This window comes from Xylocopa sonorina, chromosome 3, assembly GCF_050948175.1.
Source record: "Xylocopa sonorina isolate GNS202 chromosome 3, iyXylSono1_principal, whole genome shotgun sequence".
Classification (NCBI taxonomy): Eukaryota; Metazoa; Arthropoda; class Insecta; order Hymenoptera; family Apidae; genus Xylocopa; species Xylocopa sonorina.
This window is the reverse complement of record NC_135195.1, coordinates 15014960-15030661: the sequence shown is the minus strand read 5'-3', so window position 1 is coordinate 15030661 and position 15702 is coordinate 15014960. Positions and strand designations below refer to the sequence as shown.

Sequence of the window (15702 nt, the reverse complement as noted above, 5' to 3'; positions counted from 1 at the left end):
TTCACGGAATCGATTGTAATAGTAATAATAATAGTGGGCAGAGTCCCGACGAGGGTAGGTCCCGTCGTTCTAATGCGCGACGTGAAATATTGACATCGTAACAATTCGTACGAATACGATACAGAGAATCTTTTGTGTCTTTATCTCTCCCATCGTCGCTCGGACTTTCGAGCACCGCCTGTGTGTCTTGCACCTTCTTCCTTCGCCCCGATAAACGTCTGGACGACATCTCTATCCCTTCGTTACCATCTACAGCACTCCCCGGATAAGTTCCTTTCTCTGATGCATTCGTAATCGAGACAAATTTACGGAAAATACTATCGCCACGTATCGTCGAAAGTAAAACTTGTCACCGTGCAATGCGAGATATCTTCGTAATCAATTCGAACAATTTAGCGTCCTCGCTAATGATTCTTCGATAATCCGTCAATGATTTTCAATAGAACGAATATTATATACAACGCGGTTTAAAAATTGTTTAGATTCCACCTGGAATTTAGTTAGTCCCTCCACGAGATTGGACACGCGGAATCTACGGATACTTAACTGGGGAGTGACCGTATACACATACATAATAATTATCTATATACTTCTGCGTGTATCCGTATACGTGTTCCCGCGTGCGCGCGTGTTTGCCGCGACACGCGCCTGTCTCTGCTCTGCGAGTGTGTGTTCGTGTGCGTGTGTACAGAGAGACATTGATCATAAGAGGACAGAGGGCTGTGGGTGCAGTTTCCAGGCAGGTTCCATCCAATTACAGATATATTATATCATAGCAAACATCGTGACTATTTACAATAAATACAATCGATTAGATTATATAAATAAAATATATCGTATCGTTAGTTTAGGTTTACAGCAACACGTGACAGTAAACAATTAGATCAGCGGCGAAGTAGCGTAATCTACTGTAGGGTAGTGGTCGTAGTAGCTGTAGCATGACTGACTCTGCTCGCATTCACTCGTTCTCCTCTTTCTCTTTCGCTTATACGTTTCTTACATGCACACGCACACTTTCTCTCTCTCTCTCTCTCTCTCTTTCTCTCTGTTTCTCTTTCATCCTTTCTCTTTCTCGCGCTCTCTCTCTCTCTCTCTCTCTCTGGATAGATCACTCTCATGTTCTACCGTGCGCTCAGACTTCTGTGCTATTTCCGGATCTCGACTTGTTCCAAGGTATACCCCAAAGGGGCTAAAGTTCGCCCCGCAAGAATCGAGTAATACACCCCACGTGTGGTCCGACGGATTCAGCTAGCTCGGCCAATAACTAATTAACATCTCGCGTTCAGTTTCTCTTTTTCTTTTTTTTTCCTTTTTTCTTTTCGTACGATCCGTGTGTCTGCGTCGTAGTGATAATTAATGCGATAATAGTAGGTATGCAGTTTAATGACGATCATATCTCGTTCGAGCTTTCTCTACCCCGTTAATTCCAGAATTATTTATATTTATATATTTATACGTATATTTATATATTTATATTTATATTTATACTCGTATTTATAAGTATGCTCGCGCGTGTTACCCCGCGGTCGTTAACTTTGGGGAACGTGTTTTATCTTTTTTTATTTATTTTTTTTTCTTTTTTCTTCTCATTTTTCTCTTATAGAAGGTTTTCAGCGAAACGAGACGAAACTTCACGGAAGTTAAGAGAGCGAATCCATTCATTTCTTTTCTTCATTTCGTTTCTCTTCCCTTTTTTTTGTTTTGTTTCTTCCGTTTAGCGGCGATTGGATACTCGGATGAGTACAATACGGGACAAAATTGTATCCGCGACCCTGCACGTTGAATGCGCCTTGGTATTTTTTTTTCTTCTTTTCTTTAAAATGCCGATCAACTCGCGCCGACCTGATCCGCTTCAATAATTTGACACTCGATACTTCTCTCTTTCTTAGTTGTTTTTAAAAAATAGTCGATTCTTTGAACGCCATTGCCGATTCCAACGGTAATACACGGTATATATAGATTACACGAATGAACAGGGGTTCGATGTTGGGGAAAACCTGTGGCTGGGAGGGGGGGTTCGGGTGAACTTCCGAGTGTTTAGATGTCCACGAATCATTGGTATCAGCTGGATCACCGTTAATCTCGAGGTCCGTTGTCGCGTGAGTTTCTTCTCGCCCTTCCGCCACACGATTCGAGTATAATATTGGCAGTACAAGTTTGGGAGAACATCGTGGCAGGACGAAAAAACAGCAATACGTCGGTTTGCTTACGATATCGAGCGTGCACGCGGCGAGTCCTCGACGAGTAAGTCCGTAGAATAAGAAAAAAGAACGAAAAAAGGAAGATAAAAAATATGATCGCCTTCGATCTTGCCAGGGCGCGAGAGCTCGCTTGGACCACAGAGTTTTGGAGGATTTTTGGTGTCGAATGCAGCTCTAAACACTCGCTCGAGTCAAAAATACGTTTACGAAGCTTTCCTATATAATCTCTTTTTTCTCTCTCTTTCTGTTTCTGTTTATCTCTCTATATATATACTTTATATCTTTTTTCTCTGTTCGTTTATACACTCAGCGTATAAGATAGTTCCATTTCTTTCTTTTTTTTTTTTTTTTTTTAAACGTTTTTCTTTTTTCATCGTTTCTCTCATCTGTCCAGACGATAACGTCGTTTTGCGCTGCTATCTAGCCGTCTTAAGAACGGGGCGCAGTCTAAAGCCGTATTCGCAAAATATCCAATTACGAGTATTTCAATGTTTTCGATGAAACGCGATGAAATTATAACGATCGAGGGGCAATCGAGATCGAAAGAAAGGAAATCAGAAGGATAGTGTCCCGGAGCTGGATGGAGGATCGTGTTGGGGATCGGGAAGGACGGAGTGGAGGTATGTCAGCTGGGGCTAAGAAGAGTTCAGACGTGTCGTGCACGTGGAAAGAGCGGTGGTGAACTGATCGCCACGGAAGGTGTGCTGCGAGGGGTTTTTTTTTTTTTCAGCGGGTACACATTGGTGCTAAATAATATCTCTTACGTATGTAGATGTATATGGCGTTCAGTACACAGCAAAAACGATCGGGTACCGACGAGCATTAAATTTAGATATACACACTTAGTTATTCAGTGAAGAAACATAGTTAACGTTCCGTTATTCATATCCAGCAAGCACAAATATGCAATAATATCTCGTGTATACGTATTATTTACCGATAATGGAGTTTATCTCTTCTTTAATCTTTCTTATTTCATCCCTTTCACACTACCTTTCATTATCGATCGATTTCGATTTAAACAGACAAACACATCGGCTGGCACGCCCGACGCTCCATTCAACCCCCCCTCCCCCTGGTTATCATTGTCGCGGAAGTCGAAAACGACGACGAGCTCCGATGTTCGCTACAGCATCTCCCCGCGCATCGTTCTCCCGCGACAATAGCTCTTCTCTTTCGTTCTCGTTCCTTTTATCTCGCTCTCTCTCTCTCTCTCTCTCTCTCTCTCTACCTTTCTCCCTTTCAAACAACAATATTCGTACGCGACGCAACATTAATTCTCGAGGAAGTGGACGCTAACGCTAATTGGGGGCAGTGGGTAGGACACATTCATCGTTAAAAATACCTTAGCCACGCTATTTAGTGTACGTGTGTGCGCGTGTACGTGTATACCGACGTCCTCTAATTAGTCACGCTCACCGTTTGTCGAACGTTGCACCGATATCTCTTCCTCGCGTGAAAAAGCACCACTTTTATAATACACCTTTTAATACCTCCATTCTTTTCCTTTCTTTCTTTTTTTTTTTTGGCTCCTTCCGCTTCCTAAATTCGGGACAATCGATTCGAAACGCGCCGCGTTGATCGCCAGCCTCGAACGAACGACGCTATCCTCCCTTCGTCATCCCCCTGGCGTTACTTCAACCACCGACCGACACTTTGCTCGACTCTTCAGCGTCCACAGGGCCATTCATTGTTGAGACACGCATGTGCGCGTTCCCTTCCGCGTGCCACTTGCGATCCCCTACACACGCACGATCAGCATACTCGTCGTGTGTACGTTCTCCTCGAAACCGTTTCGTTAAACCGATTTTCCGTATCTCGTTTCCGTCCTCTAAGTACGACTAAGGTATCGCGCGGAGTAAAACGATGCCGGATAGGTACACACGGTTCTGTTTCTCGCGTTGGTACATCGACGATCATCGCCTCGTGTCCTCCTTATCCTACTGGAAAAAAGTTTATACGTCAATGTAAAGCTATATATTGACTAGTTTCTCTCACTCGATTCGCCTCAACGACGAATGGCCTGGCTCCCTTGCTCTTCTCTTCGCTCACGATGACGCTGCGGTGCTTCGCCGCGAGCATACGTAGAGTAAACGATGGTGTGTATGTACACGTGCGCGTTACCACGTCCCTTGTGTCCTTCCAATGGGAAAAACGCGTGTCCTTCGGTCGTATCCACGAGGAACTCTTCTTCTTCTAACCCGTCGACGAGAGGGACAACGACAGGCGACGAGAGCTCTATTCGTCGTTCCCTATCGCGTGGCTGCCACCAGGACCGAGAGCTTTTCCGGAACGTATCCCCTTTTTCCCACGATGGCCGACGACGACGACGATGAGGATGCTCTTGCTGGTCCGCGAGTGTCGCGAGTCGCGGATGGAACGGTTCGCGCGCGGGCAAATAGTTTCCCCCCCCCGAGTATGCTTACACACTACACCCTAAATCGCGGTACAATATAATCGATATAACGTTAAATGTTTTTGGCATCTTCGAAATACACAAATAGACTTTGGTATAAAACTTTTTTTTTTTTGTTTCTTTTGATAGTGTTCAGTACATTCATACGAACGGCCGGCTGGCGGCTCTACCTTTATCCTCTTCCCATTCCTCTTCCGATCCGTCCTCGATACCCTTTCACCTGCCCTTTCGAACACGTGGCACGCTCTCCTATCCTACGCCCGTTCGGAAATTCCTGTTGCTTCGACGATTGGACAATTCTCCCAGCATCGCGCGCGCGCGCGCGCGTCAGGAGAGAAGGACCACGCTGGCTGAATCGTTCAACCCAATTAGCAGACCTTGTCCAGCCACCAGAGCTTGCAGGTGGGCGCGCCTCTCCTCCTGCGTCGTTTCTTGCTAGACGGGTCGACCGCTTTCTTCACGAACCGGATGTTGTACGGGTCCTCTGCCAGCTCCGGATACAGCTGCGCGTCGTGGATGTACTCGCCCTCGTAATTGGACGCGGAACCGGACTTGACGATCTCGTCCTGCTCGGCGACCATCCATTCTATTGTCGTCGGTGTGTTCGCCTTGAGGGCCTCGCGTTCCCTGTGCCAGGCCTTGCGGATGGCGGTCGCCTTCGCGTGATGTAGCAGTCTTTGTTTCTCTTTCTCGGCGGTGGTGCCGTACCGTAGGTTCACCACGTAACTGGCACCGTGGATCTTCACGTCGATCAACGCGCTACTGCCGCTCCCGTTGTCGCTCTCGTGCAGGGTCGTGTTCACTTGCCCACCAAGGCGTTTCAATTGGCCGCAATCTTCAGGGACTCGCCACGTTTCCTCTTTCACGAAGTAGAACGCGTCCTGTTGGGCACTGTGCACTACGAACGTGAACGGTAGGAAATAGGATCGATTGAACACCGAGGTGAACACGTCGCCGTAGATGGCGTTCGCGGTTGGTACGCTGGATACCACCGCCTGACCGTCCACAGTCCTGGATACCAGGATCCCCTTGCCGAACGGAGGATCCGAGGCTGCGCCCAGACGACTGGGTATCAGATCGCTCGTGTCCTTCTTCAGGGCTGAACGCGGTGACGCTGATAAGCTAACCGCGTCTCCAGAGTGCCTTTGAGCGATGTGAGCTAAGAAGCCGGATTGAACGCCCAGATTTCTGGTTCTCTTCTTCTTGCCGAATATGGAAGTGCCTGGACCTAGTGCCGGTGGGATGAGGCTGTCTGGTAGCTCGTCGGGGAACAGCTGAGGGGCGAGGCTCTTCAGGTCGTAGCCAAGGTGTAACATCCATGATATGTGGTCTGAGAAGTATACAATGAGCACGTACATTTTCAGTAACGTATCGTTTCTCGAAGATGCTGCGAACTTACCAGTTGGTTGATTTGGTCTGTCTGTGTGTCTAACATCGATAGGGTCATTCCCATTGAATCTGTACAGATGTAGATGCGTCGGAGTGTCCACCCTGTCCAGAACGTTCTCCCACAATGGAGACATCCACTGGCCTATCAGTGGATCGTAAACTTTGCCATTTGGCATGTGCACCAACGATGTTACCTGAGAAAGAAATAGAAGCCACGATCAGATCACATCTTATTGGAACTTTTTCTATACTCTTCTTAACGTACAATTGGTTATTCGTATGATAATTATTAATTTGATTAGTTTCTTTCTAACTTACTTGATCCAGAAGCCCTCCGCAAAAATCAACCGGCAAATACAAATAAGGATTCGAGTCGTAAACGATATGTCCGTAGGGTGATCGCATGATTTCCCTGATGCCTTCGCCATATTGACTAAAAATCATGATAGGAGTTCCACATTGATCAGTGGCGATGTAATACTTGTGCCGATAGACTTGAGCGTAGATTAAGTGTCCTCTGTCGTCGTACACCAGCGACATTAATTTACCGTCCCTCGGACTGTAAATCTGGCTGACCTCGTGCGGACGTTTCTGATTGTTATAGAAGAACTGGGTGACGTTCCCATAATTATCCTTCCTAGTAGCCAGTCGATCCAGATGATCGTAGTAATATCGCACGTCGAATCGTCCGCGTTTCGTTGCGCGAACCAAAAGTCCCTTAGCGTTATAATTGAATCGCTCCTCTCTGGCGTTCTGTACCACCAGACCTCTATTGTCATACTTGTACAGCCCTTCGCCAAATTTCACGATTCTATCCATGCTGTTGTACTCCATGGGTATAGTGTTTCCTCGATACGTCAGCGACAGCATATTCCCGTTAGCATCGTATTTAAATCCCCATGGCTCTTGGGCCTCGACGCCAGTCAATTGACCGTCGCAGTCCCAGGTGTAATTCTTCACGTTAGTGTACGTGTTCACAGCTACGTTACGCGTGTAGGTCCTGGTCTGATTGATACGCCCGCGCGTGTCGTGAGTGAATTCCATTCTGAACACCTCCAGTTGATGTATCGTCAGCGTTACCTGAGTCTCCAAGTATCTATCGTCAGTGATCCTCGAGAACAACGCAGTTCCGTCGAACACGGTTGTTTCGTTGGGCTGGGGTCTGGTCACCTTGAACTGGCCGATTTGCTCGAGCATGCCTGTTCTGGGACTGTACGCCATGGTGTGAGCCGGTAGAGTCTGGCCCCCGATTCTACCCTGCACGTTGATCAGCCTGAAGTTCGAATCGTAGTCGAACGTGAACTTGGCGTTGCTGAGGCCAGTTTTCGCGCCGAAATCGATACGCTCTTCCACCAACAGACCAGCGGTGTACTGATAGTCCCACTTGTACTCCACGTCTCGTTCAGAGTGGATCACTTCCGAGGGCAGACCGCTCTCCGTGTATCTGATCTCGCTCTTCCCATCGCCGTGGACAACCTCAGCTAGTTGACCCGACGTGTGGTATCTGTAGACGATTCGAGCCCCGTCACCAGGGAACACGGTTTGCAATAAATTCCCATCGTGGCTGTAGTGTTGGAGGTAGGCTCTGCTGCTGCCAGGTGGAGTGTACGTCACTCGAAGAAAGCCCAGGGACGCTTGACAGGAAAACGAATGCTTCGTTCCCGATGGAAGAATGATGTGACGCAGTCCACCGTCGTCGTCGTATTGCAAGGTGAAGTGTCTGTCGCTGGCCAGTGAAATGTTGGACAGTACATTGAAATCGTTGTAGGTGTACCGTTTCGTGCCGTCCTGACTATTGGTGACTTCGGACAGTTGTCCGTGACGATCGTAGCCGTATGACTCGTCGGATGGGCCCCATTTCCAGCTGTCTATTCGATTGAATCTGTCGTACGTAATGCTGAGGTTGTAGCCTTGCTCGTGCGGTTGCCAGTTCAACGGTAGGCCAGCAGGATCGAAAGTGACCGTTAAAAGCGGATTCCTTGCTTTGTCGTAAAACGTTTCTCGTCTGAATGCCTGCTCGAACTCTACACCGATCACGCGAGTGTCGTTCACCCAGATCTCTCTGTTCAGAGTCTGCTGGAAATGGCTGACGTCGCCGACTAGATTGTAAGTGGTGGTCATAGTGTTGGTCAGTTCGCCTAGACACATTAGCTGATAACTCCACATTGGTAACATTTCAGCCTCCACTGGTAACGCAGCTTCCAGCAGAGGGTGCTTCGTAGTAGCCGCGCTTAAAACTCTGCCACCGCCAGGAAGGAGGACCTCTAAGCTGCTGTTAGTAAACGCGATCGCCTTTTTAATTTTCGTGCCGTCCGTAATCGTCAGCATCTTCGACCTCTCGTTCTTCATCTTAAACTCGACGAATCTCTGTTTGTCCCCTTTCGACAAAGCTTGAAGCGGCGTTGACACCTTCACCGACAGACCCTCGTCGTCGGATAGGTCCGAGAACAGTTTCAATTTCTCGCCAGTAGGAAGTATTACGTCGGTGACCCGTCCCAGGCTGTCGTAATTATAGATGTACGTTTCACCGCCTCCAGATCTGCTTGTCAATAATCCAGTGGAGCCATCGTACGCAAGAGCAATCTCAGCTCTTCCTCGCTCGGACAGTTTCTCCAAGAAACCAACCGCAGAAATCTTCAGCTCGGACTTATGGTCTTGCGTATTTTCTATAGAACTTACCACGCTGCTGTAATCCCTCAAGAACTGAATCTTATTCCCAGCGCTGTCCGTGACCGTCGACAATTTGCCGAAGCTCGTGTTCTTGCTATACAAGAACGAGTAGCGAGTCTTGCCGGAAGTCAAGTCCTTCGTGGAGATGTGCTGACCGTAACGATTGAACACGTACACCTCGTTCGACGGCGGGAAAGGGATGTGGAACTCTCCGCTTTCGTCGTGATTCGGAAGATAGGGCTGTAACGCCAGGATGTGCAGGCTACCTTGGTCAGCCACGTGCAGGACTCCGTCCGGCGACACGGTTAGAGCAGAGATCGCGGTGAACTTTGCGTTCGACGATAGCAAGGTTTCCGTGCTGCTTGTGTCATCTGTGCACGAACAACTCTCCAGATCTTTGATGCTTGGAGTGGTATTGTTGCATTCGCATTGGCCGTGTAATCTTTCCTGTTGCTGTCCAGCAAAATGGGACATTTTCCCGGAACTGTCCACGATCTTGATGGAGTTTACTCTGTGCGAATCGCTCTCCGCTATGTAAAGCTCGCCAGTTGGGCTGAAGCTAACAGCCAACACTGACCCAAGAACTTCGTCAGATTTCTTAGGGGTAGTGGTAACCGTCGTGTTCACCTTCTTCGCATCGCTGTCGTTGCTGTTTCCGGTACCGCTGGTCTTGCTGGTGCAATGGAGCGGTGTACCAGCGACCACGCGCACTTTTAGGTCGCTGGTGAGTTTCAGGACGAGTCTGTCGTCGATGAAGTGAAGCGATCCGTCCAAGGGACTTAGGGTTAACCCGGTTGGCCATTGTAATTGGGCTTGATGAGCGGGTATAGCCCCGACGCACGGTGCTGGGGACCAGTGATTATGGTATCCGTGATGTCCCACCAAGGTGTGTATGATACCATGAGGATCTACCGCGCGGATGTTCCTCCCGTCAGCGATGTATATTGTTTTATCGGCGGCGATAGCAATTCCTGATAACACAAAGTGGATTGTTGTTATTATTTAAATTTTACACGATTGTTTTATACGATCGAAGCTTACCTTTCGGATGAGCCAATTTAGCGCGAATAGCTGGTCCTTCGTCACCGCAATGGCTCTCGTCACCAGGGATGCATCTTTCTCCGCTCCCAATCACCGGCTCGATGTTAATGCTGGGATGCTGGACGTCCTTTAACGATAGAGCTTTCAGTATTTGGTGTTTCTCAGGATCGCTGATATAGAGATGACCATCCGCAGGAGAAACGCAGAGGTAATATTCGTAAGCCACTTGAGTCGCGCTGAAAGCAGAACATCGAACAACTCTGTTAACCCAACGTCGTTAAAAAAAGATACATTGATCCCTAAAAATTGAAAGAAAGAAAGCTTTGCAACAGTGTCTCACGTTCGAATGGAAACTCACCTCAGAGTCAGAACAGTGTTCACATTCCCATCTGGAGTGATCCTGCGAACCAAGTTGAAATCGCCCACGTAAATGCTTCCATCTGGTCCGCTGGTCAACGCCACGGGTGTCAACAGCTTCTCGTCCTTGGCCAGACCGTTGCAGTCTTGGCAGACCAAACTCCTCTGCTGTCCAGTGCCCATCACGACCTTCACCGTGCGCGGATACTGCTTGAAATGCATCGTGGTGCCGTCCCCTTTCTGCAGTATCCCCTCGTGGAAGTTGTAGTGATGATGGATGTCCAGTCCCCAACCGCCTATGTCCGATATGTCGACGTCGAAGCCTTGCAGCGTGGCCGTCTGCGTTTCCCAAATCACCGCCGGGCAGGTTGAATGCTGATAGCCGATCGAGATCCTCGCCTGGGCGACGCCGTACACCTTCTGCTTGTAAACGTTCCGCTTGTTCCAGGCGAACGTGTGCGTCAGATTCGGGTCAGCCTCGTAGGTCTTCGTGTGCAGCGAGCCCTCGATCTCCACATGCACGTGCACGTGCGTCAGCGACTTTGGTATGAACGGCCCGGTCAACTGCATCCTGACGGTCGAGAGGTAGCCCGCGGCCTGGCTACTCTGGTACATCAAGTGTAGATTCGAGCCGGGGATGGCTATGCTTTCTTGGACGATCTGGAAGGGGACCAGACCCGGTCAGGTGCCAAGTGGCGAAACGGATGGGTTGTTCTTGTCAGAAGTTTGCTTTTCGATCAGGTTATTTGAATTTCAAATCGGAAAGGGGACCTGTGCATAAGGTGTCCCCGCGAGTGGATGGTCGAATGATACATGGTAATGCTGGGATAGAGGTTACGGATTTTGAGCGCTTACGGGGTAGCTCACCGCCATATTTGGGTATCGTGTGTAGGCAGGATGGTTACAGACGTGATTCGCTCGATTGTGCGATGATTTCGTTTAGAATAGTAGAATCGATCGCCATTACTTTTTGTAGAAGCATCATTTGTTTACTGTTACACTAATCGTGGAATAGTTTACCTGACTCTCGGCGAACACCAAACTCTTGCCCGGAAGACCGCCCACTTTTTCCGGCATCCAAGTGCTGACAATGATGGGCCTCAGTAGCTCGTGGTCGTGCTCCAGGCATGGGCCGTGCTCGCTAAATAGTCCCATGGATATCCCTGGGAAGCCTATTATATTGTACGCCATAAATGGTAAGGAACTTAAAAACGTGAAACACTCAAGGACGGAACAAAGACGGCACACACGATCAGCAACGGGTCCGTTATGGAATCCTCTTTAAACGTTTAAGGGTAACGACGAAGCAACCAACGATCAACGACATACATATTCTCCAATGAAGTACGTAACGAACAGAAAAAACGTAAACGAAAAAAAAAAGAAATTAAACGGAGAAACGGAGTATCGCGATGAACGATCATCGGACTGTTCAAACATGTATCATCGTTTGTATCGAACACCAATTGACGCCGTGACACGACAAAACGTGAAAAAAGGCAGAAGAAACGGAAAGAAGGAACGAAAGAAAAAAAAAAAAGAAAACTGATACAAGAGTTAATACTTACCGACTGCCGGACTCGGGGGTTGGTTCGATTTATGGGACTCGCCTTCCTCGTTAAGGGTCATCACCACGGGAGGCAGAACCACTATTTGATTCCACGGCACGAACACCGTCCTTGTAAGAGGTTTGAAGGGGCTACGCTGGAACTGAAGCGTCACTGCACCGCCTCCGTTGACCAGCACGTCGAACCTGATCGAAGTACGTAAATGCATTTCAGGCTATACCTTAGCTTCCGGTACTACATCGGGCTGCGGACTACGGACGATCGATAAAGGATACGCGTTGCTTCGCCCTCTTGGCCCGTCTCGAGATTCGTGATCTCGAAGGATGGCATTAACGTTCGGTACGCGTTTTTAGGGTAAATCGTGAGGAAGTTAAAGGCGTTGCCTTAACTTTATCTCTACGTTGGAAGTACTTTAATCAATTCCTCGTGGAACGTATAAAAAGTCTTTGGAGTACCAAAAAAAAAAAACACTTTCGAGTACAAAAAGTATCAATTAAATCGGAAAACAAGAAAAATTTCATTCACTACTATTTGTCACGGCCTTTTGTACCCATTTGACGCGAGAAAAATTCGATTCTCGAGCTATTTCGAACTAACATCGTTACCGAAGTAGGAAGAAAAACTACTAGCGCCCCCTACTCGGAGGGCACGTGCTACCCGGTAGCGGCACTCTCTCTCTCTCCCGTTTAATCGCGCGTTCACGTCACGCAGCGACGCCGGCAGACGGCGTAGCGAAACAAAAACGTGTCCCCGTCCGGTCTCACCCGCAACTTTTGCTCGGACACGTTTGAAATCCGATTTGAAAGTCCGCCGCCAGAGTAGACGAGCTGCGGAAACGTTTCGCGAAAGGGATCCCCAACGTAAGCCGTGCTCGCAATCAAGCTGCGACAAACGCGTATTTATTGGAGAGTCTGGCCGCAATAACTGCCAATCTATCATGGTCCCGTATTCATTAACCGGTGAATACAACGGCGGGGTTCTGTTGCGAACTTCCGTTTGGGATTACGGGAAACTACCAGCCAGAGAGCGAGACCGAGACGGCCAGGAGCGGAAACGTTGTCGTTTCGACGAGTTTCATCCGGCGTACAATCTGTCTCGCGTCCGCAATTCGGTATATTACTGGTAAAATTTTGCCAGCGATCCAACGGAAGGGGGGTGGGGGTGGTTATGGGGGGCCAGGGGGAGACGTAGGTCGGACTAATCACACAGGTTTGCACGGAGTAATTAGGAAGCTTTCGACATCATTAGCTCGGGCTTTGATGTGGTTTACCGGGCCAACTCCTCCAGCTCCGTGTTTCAGGATTATCCTCGCCAGGATTACTATATACCTGTTTGATATAGGTGTTTCACAATCTCCCCCACTAGCCCCATGCAGTCTCCCCCCCATACCCCCCTTTACAATGCATCCTTGATCCTATTACGAAGGATGTTCAAGCTGGCGTACATCAGATGCAAATATTAACGCCACGCATGTATTTCCTTGTCTGTTTTTCGTCACACCGTCTGATAGAGCTGGTTGTTCCCGATCGATCGAGTAACGTGAACGAATCTATTGTATTCTATCCGTTTGGCATGTTTGAACCGTTGCATTTGGAACGATACAAGTAAACGTGAATTTAAACGGTACTCACCATCCGTCGTCTCTGGTTAACGTGAATCCAAAGCGGGGGTCCCTGTCGACGGACACCCTGATGCCTACTATTCCGATCCCTTGTTCGGTTACAACTTGGCCTCGCATCACCGCAACTCGACTGTTACAAATCAAAAATATATCGTGGCCTCTCGAGGTTGGATCGTATCGTTGATCCGTTGAGCCGACGGACGCTGATCCGAAACTCTCGCATTGCATCACGTACGAAAATAAAGACAATGAACAGCTCCGATACAAGAAAAAAACGGGGGGGTGTAGAAACGGAGAGAACGTAAAGAAACTAAATAGACATTTTGCGTTCCGGAGATTGTCAAACATTCGACAAAATTTCGATTGAAACCATCCGCGGGTAGAGAAACGTGGGATAAATAAATTCTCCCGGGTAAAATTTGGATCGCGCAACGCGTGTATTCCTAAGGGCGTAGACGGCGAGAGCGCGAACAATCGATTCCGTCTGTCAAATCAGCTTCCGCGGTCAACGGTTCAATGCGATCCAATATTCTCACTTCGCTGCCAATACAATCCGCAACTCCATTCGAGCCGGCATTCACCGGCCGCATTAGCTCGCACAAGAGCAGCTAATGCCTCTGGTCGAATCCAGAAGCGATACAAATTGATTTTACAAACGGAACAATGCGCGGCGCTGGTGTGTACGCGGCGGACCAGATGGTGCCGGGCGTCGGTTCCACGATCGTGCACGGGTTGGCTGTCGTATCGTGTTGGCAACGACGCGGGAACATTTTCTTTTAGTCGCATTCACTTTTCTTGCAATTTGCATGGTTTCTGTTAATGGTTGCATTCTTTCAAGAGGTATTGCTAACACTTTTTTCTTGGCTTGATCGTGGGTAATTGTGTGGTTCTTCTCTTTTTTTTTTTTTTTCTTTTTAAAAGTATCGAGCAGATTGTCAATTCGGGAGCGAAAAAGAACACGATCGCCCCGAGGCAGGTAGTAATAATAATAATAATAATAATAAATAAAGGGCTGGGTGGTAAACTTTCGTGAGAGTAGAACTGCATGCATATATAATCATGTATAAATAGATACGTAATAAAGGCAATGAAAAATATGTACGTAATAAATCTCAGGGCTGGATTATCTGCGATATATAAAAAGTTGGAGTACGTTGAAGCTGAATATTTGAAGCGATCTGTGTATAGTGCTGAATATAATGAGACCGATGTAGGTGGGTAAGATAATAATAATGATGATGATAATAATAATAATATAGAGAATATGCGGTGTATCGGGTGCATACGTACGCAGCTTGTTATAGTGGGCAACGTTTAATGAACAACGTTGTTCACGAAGAAAAGAAAAGAGGACGTGGAAGCAAAGTAATTTGGTAGTTGTAACAAATTGAAAACTTCGAGCAAAACTTTACGAGTCTAGTCTAATAATTCAAATCTCAGGGGACGAAATCTAACGGGAACAATATATATTTTAATAACCGTTAAGAAGGCATATCGTTCTCAAATTGAAAAACTTCAAGTGTATATAAATACTTTACACGATTCTGCTCTCTTCGATTCGGTTAAACTTATTATCACGTGTTACCAACAAGTATACGACTACCAAATGATGAAGTGCTACGGAAAATTGATCGTAATTAAAAAAAGATTATTCTGTACACTCTCTGCACTTTGGAAAGCGTTCTGATACAATTAAGAATCGCTTTCAGTTCATCAACTTCGTATGAAAATACCAAGTTCGTGTCCACAATAAGCTGCATAGATGCACTCGATGTATGTATAAATATATATAGTATATATATTCATTGGTCCCTAAGGGATTGCGTTATGGGGTCATGATTCGTTCTTGGAGGATCGCACGTTCCCCCGAAATGTGACTGCGAAAGTCGGTCGACATCGTGCACGTACAGCGAAGAAACGATTTACGTGTCCCGATCACAAGATCGTCCCGCAAAGCGACCGAGAGGCTGCGAGCACCGTGCCACCGTTCTCGTTCGTTCGGCGACTTGGGGATCAAACATTGCCGTAGCGTACTGATCCTCCAAGTACGAGCACAGCAAGGTGGCAGGCACAGTCGTCACTACTGGTAAGAAAAAAAAAAATAAAAAAAAAAAAAAAGGGAAACAAGTCCCAAACCATAGTGAACGGCGTATAAAAATGAAACGCAAAACAGTTCTGAACCGAGTCGAAAGAACGAAACGGAAAGAAGAGAGAAACGGATCGTATATACAGAGTAATCCAGTTCGGACGAATGAAACGTTTCAGGGTCTTACAGGTAATCGAATTTGAAATAAATAAATCGTAAGAGTAAGTCTGAAAATGCTTCCTTGAAAAGTCGTGGTTAAGGACAGCGAGTAGAGTTCGCAAGTTCGTCGTCCAGGTATCTGGAAGATATTGGACCATCAGATTTTTTGTACGTAAGAGTAAAAGCTGGTGTTT

General features: G+C 47.4%; 3 protein-coding genes across 8 annotated transcripts in view; 1 reads left to right on the top strand and 2 right to left on the bottom strand.

Annotated features, from left to right (window-relative positions):
• The window catches only part of Pold1 (DNA polymerase delta 1, catalytic subunit), a 139838-nt gene that overhangs the window by 7990 nt on the left and 116146 nt on the right, over positions 1–15702 (bottom strand). The window lies entirely within an intron of this gene.
• LOC143422434 (E3 ubiquitin-protein ligase RNF14) overlaps positions 1–15702 on the top strand; it is a 223599-nt gene that overhangs the window by 116493 nt on the left and 91404 nt on the right. The gene's annotated exons all lie outside the window — the stretch shown is intronic.
• Ten-a (Teneurin-a transmembrane protein) overlaps positions 4980–15702 on the bottom strand; it is a 568813-nt gene continuing 558090 nt past the window's right edge. For 5 of the 6 annotated variants that reach the window (XM_076893039.1, XM_076893040.1, XM_076893037.1 and 2 more), the window contains 8 exons: positions 13274–13393; positions 11643–11827; positions 11095–11246; positions 10076–10734; positions 9718–9953; positions 6325–9647; positions 6017–6200; positions 4980–5947 (listed from right to left, as the gene is read on the bottom strand). In XM_076893039.1, coding sequence (XP_076749154.1) covers positions 4986–5947; positions 6017–6200; positions 6325–9647; positions 9718–9953; positions 10076–10734; positions 11095–11246; positions 11643–11827; positions 13274–13393 — 5821 coding nt within the window. In that variant the 3' untranslated portion in view covers positions 4980–4985. The remainder of the gene's footprint in view (positions 5948–6016; positions 6201–6324; positions 9648–9717; positions 9954–10075; positions 10735–11094; positions 11247–11642; positions 11828–13273; positions 13394–15702) is intronic. The other variant, XM_076893038.1, reaches the window with a different exon arrangement.